This window comes from Anabrus simplex, chromosome 4 (assembly GCF_040414725.1).
Source record: "Anabrus simplex isolate iqAnaSimp1 chromosome 4, ASM4041472v1, whole genome shotgun sequence".
In the NCBI taxonomy this organism is placed as follows: domain Eukaryota; kingdom Metazoa; phylum Arthropoda; class Insecta; order Orthoptera; family Tettigoniidae; genus Anabrus; species Anabrus simplex.
The window spans coordinates 103,247,622-103,260,964 of record NC_090268.1 but is presented as its reverse complement, the minus strand read 5'-3'; the positions used below and the strand labels follow the sequence as shown (position 1 = coordinate 103,260,964).

The 13,343-nt window shown below is 37.6% G+C and overlaps 1 protein-coding gene across 1 annotated transcript in view; it reads left to right on the top strand.

The window, feature by feature from the left end:
* Positions 1-13,343, top strand: part of LOC136872187 (spatacsin) — a 206,301-nt gene that overhangs the window by 149,435 nt on the left and 43,523 nt on the right. The window contains exons 24-27 of the mRNA XM_067146023.2: positions 6,900-7,081; positions 8,260-8,402; positions 11,178-11,308; positions 12,970-13,077. Coding sequence (XP_067002124.2) covers positions 6,900-7,081; positions 8,260-8,402; positions 11,178-11,308; positions 12,970-13,077 — 564 coding nt within the window. The remainder of the gene's footprint in view (positions 1-6,899; positions 7,082-8,259; positions 8,403-11,177; positions 11,309-12,969; positions 13,078-13,343) is intronic.

Here is a 13,343-nt window from a genome sequence, read left to right as displayed (position 1 = left end):
TTGTGGATCTCTCAACTGCCTACGATACAGTAAATCACAGGATACTATTACACAAACTTCATAGAATGATTACAGACATCAAGGTAACCAAGATGATAGCTACTCTCCTGGAAAATTGTCGCTTTTTTTGTTGAACCCCAAGGACGCCGAAGCAGATGGAGAAATCAAAGGAATGGACTACCTCAAGGCAGTGTACTGGCTCCTATTCTTTTCAACATCTACACTAATGACCAGCAATTACCAGAAAATACTAAAAGCTTTATCTCTGCCGATGACCTTGCACTTGCTACTCAAACTGATACCTTTGATGAAGCAGAGATCTCTTTAACTGCTGCATTAAAAGAGCTAGGTACCTATTATGAGAAAAACCAACTCAAACCAAATCCGGCTAAGACTCAAATCTGTGCGTTCCATCTGCAGCATGCACAGGCCTCTCAGAAACTGAAAGTACTCTGGAAAGGGAACTTACTGGAACACTGCTTTACACCAAAGTACCTGAGAGTTATGCTGGATCGCACATTAACATATAAGAAACATTGCCAAAACTTAAAACAAAAGATAGCTGCTATAAACAACATTCTACGAAAACTATCAGGAAGAAGTTGGGGTGCAGAACCACAAACAATTACAACATCAGCTCTAGCTCTATGCTACTCTGCAGGAGAATATGCCTCCCTGGTTTGGTACAGGTCAGCTCATACGAAGGAGGTCGACATCGCTCTAACGAAAGCTGCAGGATCATTACTGGATGTTTGAAACCTACACCCGTTGAGAAAGTCCAACTTTTAGCTGGTATTGCTCCCGGTGAGATTCGTAGGGAGGTAGCAGCTAACAAAGAAAGGCTCCAATCATCTTCTTCAGAAGCACACCCCCTCTATGGATACCACCCAGCCACACAGAGGCTAAAATCTAGAAAATATTTTCTCCGCACATCAGTTAACCTTGAGGAGAAAGCAGAAAATGCTAGGGTCAAAATGTGGAAAGAAAGAATCAACCATCTTTCCAACTGGATAGAGCCGAAGGAAAGTCCTCCATGTGGCACCAGGAGAAGTGGACAGTATGAAAAGCCCTTAACAGACTCCGCACAAAAGTCGGCAGAACAAAAGTAAATTTGCAGGAGTGGGGTTTCTCAAGTGATTCATCACTTTGTGATTGCGGAGAGCAGCAGACGATCCAACATCTATGTCAGTGTGTTTTATATCCTTCAATGTGCACTATGAAAGACTTGATTGCTATTGACGTTGCCCAATACTGGGCAAGAATTATCTAGCTCTTCAACTGTTGCTTTATCTGTGATTGTAAAATAGACCTGTATATTTGTATAGTAGGAATGTAGATATCATGTGTTTTTTTTAAATACTGTGACTGTATAATAGACCTGTATATTTGTATAGTAGGAATGTAGATATGTTTTTTTTAAATATCTGTAAGTAAGGTTGATACTTCTGACACGAATAAAGAAGACTTGTTTGTGGAAGAATAGTTTGCAATAATAATTCCATAGTGTAAAGACTTTTTAAAACTATAATTCTGAATTCTAGCAGAGACTTAATCTGAGGAAGCCATGCTGAGTGGCTCAGACAGTTGAGGCGCTGGCCTTCGGAGCCCAACTTAGCAAGTTTGATCCTGGCTCAGTCCGGTGGTATTTGAAGGTGCTCAAATACGTCAGCCTTGCGTTGGTAAATTTACTGGCACGTAAAGGAACTCCTGCAGGACTAAATCGGCGTCTCTCAGGCCAATAACATTATTATTATTATTATTATTATTATTATTATTGTTGTTGTTGTTGTTGTTGTTGTTGTTGTTGTTGTTGTTATTATTATTATTATTATTATTATTATTATTATTATTATTATTATTATTATTATTATTATTATTATTATTATTATTATTTCAATCTGAGGAAAACAATATACTTGTAGTGTAGAGAGCAGAATGATGGCTCAATTAACATCGAAACCATTGATCTCCCTGAAACCAATGATATTAAGTATTTGGGATCAGTCCTCTGTTTGGATTGTAGTACACTTCCAGTTGCAAAAGTCAGATTCAACGCTGCCTGGATGAAGTGGTGCCAGGTTACAGGAGTTCCTTTCAACCAGAGATGCCACTGTACAGAAATAGAAGATGTACGGAATGATTGTACATCCAGTAGCATTGAACTGGACGGAGTGTTGGCCTGCCACAAAGAAACATGAAAAACATCTATGTGTAATGGAAGTGCAGGTAGCTCGATGGTCAGTGGGACTCACCAAACTGGACCATGTCAGAAACCAGGTTTTGAGGATGGCATTTGGCAAGGCTCCAGTGCCAAGTAAATCTGAGAAACCTGTCTGAGGCAGATTGTCATGTACTGTGCAACAGTGGCACTTCAGAAAATTCATTTGTGAACACAGAATTGGAATTGAACCGTCAGTGCCATCAACCACGAGGAAAGCCAAAGAAAGAAAATGCCTCAATGTTCTGAAGGAGGACATTTCCTTGGTTGTCGTAACTCCAATCAGTGCCAAGGAGAGTGAAGTGTAAAGCAGCAGACCCCACAATGAAACTGGATAAACACTACAGAGGCATCATTTGTCTGTTTTCTAGTGTCTTGTACGTACAGGATGTTCCTAAATTGTACCAACAAAAAGATCGGGGATACTCTTTGTATTATGTAAAGAAGGCTGGCACAATCAGATTGGTGGAGAAAATTTTTCTTTTCGAGAAAATGAGGTGACTTTGTTACTTCCGGGCGCACGATTCAAATTGACAAACTCGCCAATTTGCTGTGCTAGAGTACAAACCGCTGCCCACCCCTGTGCTTCAGGGAAGCGAGGAGATGTGGGGTGTATGAAATGGCATATGGCTTTTAGTGCCGGGAGTGTCCGAGGACAAGGTCAGTTTGCCATGTGCAGGTCTTCTGAATTAACACCCGTAGGTGACCTGTACAGACAAGAAATGTGTTCCACCTATCAATACTTATTTATTGTAAATGGATTTACATCAGTACCGGTTTCGGCCTTGCCATGGCCATCATCAGCTAGTACATAATTATATTACAGCCATTAGACAATATCACAAAGATGTTATTATGTTAGATCATCCGGATGTCTAATGGGGATGAAAATAAAATATATTGTAGTAGTGTTTGTCTATGTGAGGTTAAAATATCTGTGATCAAAGTGGTGATGAAGGCTACAGTAAACTAAAACATATTGAGTATACATTGGACATGAGTACATTAAACATATTAAAATACATAAGCCACAGTATAAAACACTTAATAAGTTAAACACATTAAAATATTATATATATATATATATATATATATATATATGTTAAAACACTTGTTAAAATTTGAGTTTGTGTTGCGTGGATTTCCTTCTTCAATCTTCTTTATGGTTCTTGTGCTTCTGTATCATGTTAATTTAACTGTATGAAGTGATCTTCGAGATTATTCTATGGCTGATATATGTCATATTGATTCGTGGAAGCTTCCAAACATATCGCTACACAACCTCCACAACAACAATAATAATAACTACAACACAAATACAGACGAGAGAGGTGTCGCCACCAACAGCTCCTAATCAAAATTTAAACAAGTCTCGCAGTCTGTCATAAAACTTACTGAAGTACATCAACAGTTGGATTACATAGTACTCAAAAAAATTTCACGACAAGCAATTCCAGTTCTTCTAAATACATTCCTTTTCAGTGCTTGAAGATGTTTAATTATGCTCATGTCAGTAGATTCACTGGCATGTAATAAGATGCTTATGGGACAAAGTTACTGCACCTCAGCATCTCTGACGACTGTAAAAGTAGTTAGTGGGAAGTAATTTTTAAAAAAATATTATCTCAGGCCTTGACAAGTTAACAACATCATCGTCATTGTCATGTGCTGGCAGTTTTTGCATCGTTTAGGCTAACTTAGTGTCAGTTTTGATATTCTTACTCTACCAAATTTTGTTTTGATTTTGCCAGATATACACTGAAAAAATATGTCACCAGAGATCTTTTGTTCAGACATCACGCTACAGAGAAGACTGAATGGCCCTTCTTTACACCCTTCAAAAATCCAACTACATCTGCCAGGTTAGAACCCATGTTCTTGGAATCGAGTGTCTGTTATCAATGTAAACTTTATATCCTTTTGTCTCTTCTCTTTGCCACGTTTTCTTGTTTGTCTACACTTCTCACTTCCAGGCTGAAGGTTTCTCAAGAGACATGTATGGATGGCTGCCCTCGTCCACTGATCTGTTATTGTGTATGTCCATGCTCCTATCCTCATTTGTGGCTTTCTATCTTGATGTATAATCCCATCTCAGCAGGATTAAAATTGAATGCGCCCTTCATGAGACAGCGAATCAATCAATCAATCAATCAATCAATCAACCAACCAATCAATCAGTCAGTCAATCAATCAATACTGATCTGCATTTAGGACGGCCGCCCAGGTGGTAGATTCTCCCTATCTTGTTTTCCTAGCCTTTTCTTAAATGATTTCAAAAAAATTGGATATTTATTGAACATCTCCCTTGGTAAGTTATTCCTACCCCTAACTCCCCTTTCTATAAACTAATATTTGCCCCAATTTGTCCTCTTGAATTCCAACTTTTATTGTGATCTTTCTTACTTTTAAGGACACCACTCAAACTTATTTGTCTACTGTCATCCCATGCCATCTCTCCATTGACAGCTCAGAACATACCACTTAGTCAAGCAGCTCGTCTTCTTTCTCCCAAGTCTTCCCAGCCCAAACTTTGCAACATTTTTGTTATGCTACACTTCTGTCGGAAATCACCCAGAACAAATTGAACTGCTTTTCTTTGGATTTTTTTCCAGTTCTTGAATCAAGTTATCCTGGTGAGGGTCCCATACACTGGAACCATACTCTAGTTGGGGTCTTACCAGAGACTTATATGCCCTCTCCTTTACATTCTTACTAAAACCCCTAAATACCCCCATAACCATGTGCAAAGATCTGTACCCTTTATTTACAATCCCATTTATCCCAATAAAGATCTTTCCTTATATTAACACCTAGGTAGTTACAGTGATCCCCATAAAGAACTTTCACTCCACCAACGCAGTAATTAAAACTGAGAGGACTTTTCCTATTTGTGAAACTCACAACCTGACTTTTAACCCCGTTTATCATCATACCATTGTCTGCTGTCCATCTCACAACATTATCAAGGTCATTTTGCAGTTGCTCACAATCTTGTAACTTATTTATTACTCTATACAGAATAACATCATCGACAAAAAGCCTTATCGCTGATTCCACTTCTTTACTCATATCATTTATATATATAAAAAAACATAAAGGTCCAATAATACTGCCTTGAGGAATTCCCCTCTTAATTATTACAAGGTCAGATAAAGATTCACCTACTCTAATTCTCTGAGATCTATTTTCTAGAAATATAGCAACCCATTCAGTCACTCTTTTGTCTAGTCCAATTGCACTTATTTTTGCCAGTAGTCTCCCATGATCCACCCTATCAAATGCTTTAGACAGGTCAATCGCGATACAGTCCATTTGACCTCCCGTTTCTTCTTGTCCACATTAGCTCTAAGGCATATTATTTTTGCTGTGACAGAATACAGAAGTCCAAGAATATTGGTCTTGAGACTATTTATTTCTCTGCTTATTACTTTACAGCATGTATTCTTGTATTCCAATTGTGTGTATGTTCAGTCTTCAGCCCTAAGGCTGGTTGGATCCTCAAGAGATCCACCATCAGCTGTCATAGATGGCCTAGGCATCACTGAAGAGGTGTACTAGGAAAATGAGGAGTGGGGTAGTTTCCTGTTGCTTTCCTCACCAAGCCAGAAGTTGCTATTACATATCAGTCTGTCAAGCCCACTGAAATGTATGCACCAGCCGACCCTATGAGCAACAATTTCACACCATTCATAACAGGGACTGGCTGCATAAGGAATGGCATTACTAGCATTGCTTATACCTCAGTCACTTTCATATTGTCAAAGCCAAGGATAAGACAGAGATAGATCTATGAAAGTAGCAGAAGACATATTGCCCTGTAAACACCAGGTCGTGCCAGCGAAGGCATGTATTCCAATTATGCTCCAAACTTTTAATTGTATAGCACTTGAACGTGTTTGAATCGTCTTCACAAGAAACACAGATGATGTGCATATCTATTGCATAGGTAGGGCTTTCTTAGTTCGCCTGACTGTGACTGCGGAGTGAAATATCACACAATAGAGCATATCATATTTGGCTGCCCTCTTTGCTGATACCAGAAACCACAGGAAGAGTTAATAGATGTCCCAATTAACATAATTCATTATCTTAATGAACTGGATATCCAGTTGTGACTGTTTATACCGTAACTCTTATAACTAGCTAAGAACACCTTGCACATTAGAGTTCCTTTACTGTTATTTTTATGTATGTATGTATATATCTTGTGAATTTCTTAATTCTTGTTGTCAAGTGCGGCCAGTATCCAGTATTCGGGAGATAGTAGGTTCGAACCCCACTGTCGGCAGCCCTGAAGATGGTTTTCCGTGGTTTCCCATTTTCACACCAGGCAAATGCTGGGGCTGTACCTTAATTAAGGCCACGGCCGCTTCCTTCCCACTCCTAGCCCTCTCCTGTCCCATCGTCGCCATAAGACCTATCTGTGTCGGTGCGACGTAAAGCAATTAGCAAATTCTTATTGTCCATCTATTTGCCATATGCTGAATAAATAAATAAATGATGAAATTTGTTCAATGACTAATAAAATTTGCGACGTAAAGCAATTAGCAAATTCTTATTGTCCATCTATTTGCCATATGCTGAATAAATAAATAAATAAATAAATGATGAAATTTGTTCAATGACTAATAAAATTAAAATGGAATATGGACAAAAAATGAAATATTGTTTCATTTTTCAGGAAATCATTACACTTCGAGACCCCTTATCATTGCTGAAAACAGCTATTGCAGATGACACACTTAACAAATTTATTGTAGCTAGTGATTTGATGGTTGCTGCTCAAAGTAGTAGTGAGGAGATTGCAGAGTTTTTGTGTGGAGAAATTGTGACTGCCATTACAAAGCAAAATACTGAAGGTGAGTTAGTGTAATTCAAACAGTTACTAATAATATGAGAATTTCTTGATTAATCATGTGATAAAACAGTTATTTAGTTTAGATATTCTTCTTTTTCTTCTGTGCTAATGGATCACTTAGGGCCACACTGAATCACCATTTGTTGAGCTTTCCTCCTTGCCAGTAGTTCTTCATTTTCATCGATTGTTGTAATTTCTGTTCCTCCGACCAAGTAAGTTGTGTTGGTTTCTTCTCGTCTTCCTCAAACCCCCTTGTGTGAACAATTTTTCTGATTACATATCCTGTAGATTTGGTGATCATAATTCAGTGAGGTCCTTCTCTATGTACTTGCTTATACCATTTTTATCTTGTATGTTTGATTTGCAAAAATTTGTTGCTGCCTTCAGATGGAAGATTGTTGTTTTATATGAGGAATACCACCCTTCTGACATCTCGTATAACCTGTTCCTTTCTATATGGCTCTCAGGTGAGCGAATATAAGTTTTCAGATTTTTATTTTTTGGAATAGTTATTGATATGTTTATTATCTTCCATAGATAATATTCACTAGCAAATTCACACCCCTTTTTATTTAGGCATAGAGCCTTCACATTCTGACACACAGGTGGCACGAAAAAGAAAGAGATTTAGGACGGCACTTGATCCCGGACGATTGGCTCATTAATTGGAAAAAAGTTATGACAGTGACGGTGATTTCTCTTCAGTATCTGATGATAACCCTACGTACAGCCTCATCTTTTGTGATATTATTTTGTTACTAAGCATAATATAAAAATAATTAATATAGGCCTATGATATTCCCATTAAAACAGATTAATGAGCGAGAAACTAACATTTTCTTCCGGGGACATTTCTGGGTAGGGCACTTCTTCGGAAAACTGTCGCAGAGGTCTCCTCAACAATAACGCACACAAGTGCTCCAGCATTCTTTTGGATTTCATAGTAGGGACTAACCAAATTGAAATTCGTCAGGTCACCAGTGACCCGAACCGATAATAACTAAAGACAGCATCGGGTCACTGGTGGGCCAATACAACGTAAAATTAAGTCATCAAAATTCACTGCCGCAGAGAACCTGTTAAGAAATTGTAAAATGTTATTTGAGTGCAAGGTATTAAAAAAAAAATATTTGGCATTTGTATTAACTTCACATGTCTGCTTTAATGTTTCAGGTGAAATAAGTAGCATATACCTGTGGGGATGTGACCTGGATGCAAACTTTCATCTAGTTCTGGAGATATGTGATGACCCTTCTACCCTTGGTACTAAACTATTGACTGCTGCAGCAGATTGTGGCACATCTCATGTAGAAGCCATAAGCAATGGTAATCCTAGATAAATATAAGAAATCCCATTGATTTCAGTGGAGTATTTTTTTAATAATTCATTTCTATAGGTAATAAGCTTTGGTATTTCTTCAGAGGGATTCCATTGATTTTTTTTCTCAGATATCTCTTTCATAAGCTAAAAGTAACAAACATGAATGTAGCAAGGGTTATTGTTGGTACAAATAGATGAGACCAAAGGCAGGAGAGCTATCATAATTAGGATTTCAGATTTTCCACTTGACTGTATATACAAGGGCAAGACAATAATTATCTGCAATCAATTTTTATAATCTATTACAAAAAAGTACCCATTTTTATTGATATTATTTTTCAACATAGTCACCCTGCTTTTTTAATGCACGTGGTCCACCGTTTCACAAGCTTTCTGATACCCTCTGCAAAAAAAAAAAAAAAAAAAATGTTTAGTTGCGCAGCAAGCCACGTATGCACTGCTTCCTTCACCTGTTGATTTCATATGCAGAACCATGGATAATGTGCATATGGTTTGCCACGTCATCAGTCGCTCTTCTGTTATTCAGGATCATATCACCACTTGTTCAATATTGGCATCAGTTACAGCTGCAGATGGACGCCCGGATCTTTCCTCATCCTTCACGCTCATGCGACCCCTTTTGAACTGTTTAATCCACTGGTAAACACTTCACTGTGGAAAAACATTGTCCCCGTACTGTGCTGAAAGTGTTCTATGAATTTCCACTCCTGGTACATCCTCAGACGACAAAATACAGATTACAGAACGCTGTTCTTCCTTGGTGCAAACAGAGAATGGAGCGGCCATCTTTACGTCGCAACAGCGCAAGCTGTACTGATTTGATAACTCTGAAACCTACCGCAGACATAGACTATGGTGCCATCTAGCGGCTGGTGAGCACACGCCATAGAGCCAGCCTAAAGACAATTAGAGCCAAATTGCAGATACTTATTGACTTGCCTACATAAATCACCAAGAAATACATTTAGTGTCAACTCTATTATAAGACTTCTTTCCTCCACCAGACCCCTTTACCCATTGGGCAGGGTTTCCCTCTACTTTACATGTTGGCCAAGACATAGCTATCCTTGGACAGAAGTTCTTTCCCTGAACATTTCACAGGATTTTCTTCAACTGTATAAGATTGTTTCTTTTCTTATTAAATGTTTCTTATATTATTGAAACCAATTATTATAAAATATATTGTGCTCTTACACATAGTATTTTCTTTTTTTTTTGGGATCATTTGTCATAATTTGTGTAAACCAAGCATGCTGCTCTCCATAGCTGGTGGTATTATGATCATAGTCATCGGACTTGACTTTTCATTTCAAAAATTCCACATTAATTGGGCAAGAATTGAACCATAGCTGCTGTGGTGAGAAGCTAGTGACAATGTCACTTGGCCGTTACACCCCTCGGATATATTATTTGTAAAGAAACTAACTTAGAAGGGGTCAATAAATTATTGGTCCTCTTCTCTTCTCTTGGTGGCTGTCTGTTTCTCCATTATTTGACATTCACATTTAGCTGGTTATACCTGCCAGTATTCTTATTTTATCAATATTTTATGTATAGGATTAGCTACTGTGCAGATAGGAAGTACAGTAAAACCTCGTTAGTTCGAAGTCGTTGGGATGCAAAACTTGGACCTTAAATTACGTGATTTTGAATTAACCGCTACCATGTAATTCCGAAATGCCAACCCTTGCGATGTCACAAAATATTCTGAAACCCATTACTGCATGCAGTTAACCTTGATTCACAGTTTAAAAAGGTTAAATTGCCAGGGAAAGAAACTATTTCCAAAATGTATCCAACGTATATGGCATTCAAATAATGCTCTTGGATAACTCACTGACAAACATAACCTCACGCAATGAAATATGAAAAATATGACTCAAAGATGAGGAGAAATCTATACTGGCTCCCCTGTGCAAGGCTTTATTCATTGGATTACTGTATTGTATGCATTTTACATGCCTTGTACTTGGACGGAAAGTACCCAATGTCCTTAAAACATCATGGCTTATGGAATTTTCCTATGGCGAGGGAAGAATGTCTCTCGCCACCATGTACATGGCAATACAGTACAGTGACCCCTACCCTTGTACGATTTCCGGATGGCACTTCTCGCCTTTAAAACCATAAGTCCGTTCGGGTTCTGCATTTAAAACAAAACAATGCAGTTTCATCGGCATTGACAATATTGTTCGGTGCATACGAATTGATTGTATGAGCCACGCTTTTTCGTCAACTGTCAGCATCGCCAGTGTTTGCGGATTCTGCTTCTCTGCACACTGCCTGCTATGTGATATTGTGGCATTCCTTAAAACGCTGAATACAAAAGAATTACAATTTCATTCGAACTTAGCAAATATGAAGCACACTGTAGACACACCGAAGTGAGTGAAAGAGCGGAAAGCTACCCCTGCACGTTCTGGAAGATGTGTTCTTTCATGATGAGGAGAAAGTTCTAAATTTTTAAAGTAAAGTGTTCTTCGAATGAAAAGTCTGAATTTTAGTAATAGGACCGACATTGCTCTTTGAATTACGAATTATATGTTATTCGAATTAAACAATTTAAGCAACATGCAAAACCATACCTCGTGTTTCCAGGAATAAAAGCTGCTTCAAATTAGGCGGGAATTGAATTAACCGATTTTGAATTATCGAGGTTCTACTGTACCCTAAAATACACAATATAAGTTGTATACTGTATATTTATGACTGTGCATCGCCTCATTAAATCTTAAATCCATTTTTCTCTCTGTTTATAGCTGTGGAGCTAATTATTCGTGCTCATGATTGTTTTACTGCTGCTTGTAATATGGAAGGGATTGCAGCAGTTCTTCAGAAGGCTCGTATTCTCACCAGTAACCTTCAGACTAGGCAGGAATGGGGACTCATGGTAGTTGAACCTTTTATCTATCTTACTATCTATCTATCTGTCTATCTATCTATCTATCTATCTATCTATCTATCTATCTATCTATCTATCCATTAGTATCCATATAGGTACAGTTAGTCCTTATTACAACACCATTATTTGTTCAAAGCAATTGTTGGCTCAATAAAGAAATGTCATTAAATCAAGGTCACTATTTTAAAATGGTAATCTGAATTGCTTCATAGTGATATACTGGACAGGCATTTTCTGGAATAGTATTAATCAAGCTTTAATTTAAAACTGTCTGCATTTTTAGTTAATACAATACCATGACAGATGTTACGTGCAAATTTAATGCAATTAAGTACCCACTGTAAGTACATTGATTTCAATAGAATATAGTACTGTACAGAACTGTACCTACATATTAAAATATTTTGAAAAAATAATCAGTTTTGTAGTGAACTTTACAGCATATGTATGCTGTGTCCGTAAAACCTAATTTGCTGTCAATTAGTTTTGCTTGTTCTGTAACCACCATTGGTTGCAGTTTCTGTTCTTTGTGTTCACTTAGGATATTCAAACACCGGTAATCAAAGCTTCTTCTATCTTCTCACACTTGACACTTTTGAGTTTTATGGCTGACAGACATATTTCATCCGTCCACCTATATCTTTCACTTAGAATGTCTGCATCACTTTGTCTGCTTATAACTTCTCCCTCCCAGTAATTAAAAATTGTTTGCAGTGTTCTGTTGACCAACAAAAGCATACCGTTCTTTATAAGCACATGATTCTCACTTTTCTTTCACTTAAAGTCATTTGTTTATTCATCATAGAAACTTACATGCACAGGACAGACAGAGAGACAAGTACAAAACAAGTCAAGATGTTCCACTCCACTCCCCTCCGCTCCCCTCCCCTCCCCTCCGCTCCCCTCCACTCCACTCCACTCCACTCCACTCCACTCCACTCCGCTCCACTCCTACACATTGATATTCATCGTATAACACAGCAACCTTCATATTTTCAGTGCAGTGCTGCATTACAGCAGTAATTTCAGTTAATCCAAAAATTTGAAAATCCTAACAGGGTTCAGTCCAATTAGTTCATATTAGCGGGACATAACTCTGTGACTGCTATTACGAGACCTCAGTTACATAGCCTCTCTCTATAACACCTCATCCATCCACCAATCCACCCATCCGGCCATCCATCCATTATTCTAACTAATATCCTCCTTATTCTTATCCTCACATCTTCGCTGTACACAAATATGCAGACATCATCATAAGCATAGAAATTCAATGCACAGCCATAACACTTTCAAGCAATTCAATTTAAACTCTCACATACACACATTTTCAGTGAGTAGGAAAAACTTCAGACCTCGTGTATGGCTGTACCATTCAACCACATGCCTTCCTAATAACAATGTTGGTAACAAACATGAGAAATTGAATATTTCTGTCCATGAAGTCTGTTTACAGGGCAGACATTCAGTAAGTGGTTGAAAGCACTTCAGGGAGATAATTCATTTACTGACAAAAACAGTAATTCATTGTAAATGTTTTCATCAAGTAATTTTGTCTTTAAAATAAATTTGGAAATTGTAGAAATAATTGTGTACTGTGTATTCTGCTTGTCTAATTTTGTCTCGTTTTGTTTTAATTTCTGTTTCAGGTTCGTTTGTTTACTGGAGTTGGAAGATATACTGAAATGAGCTATGTGTTCCAAATTTTACAAGAAAATGACCTGTTTGAATTTCTCCTGCGTAAAAGATTTGACAAGGTATCCCTTGGAATATACTTAACATACTGTATATTGTATACGCTCTAGATATTGCTTTAACCATTCAAGCCAGTACTTAAGTGCACATCACTTCTCTCCCTGTCTAGTATTTACATTTTTGCTTCATGTTGTAACATTGCATTTGGAAGCAATAGGAGGAATAATAATAATAATAATAATAATAATAATAATAATAATAATAATAATAATAATAATAATAATAATAATAATAATAATAATAGCGAACCATGTGACCTTGCTGCGGT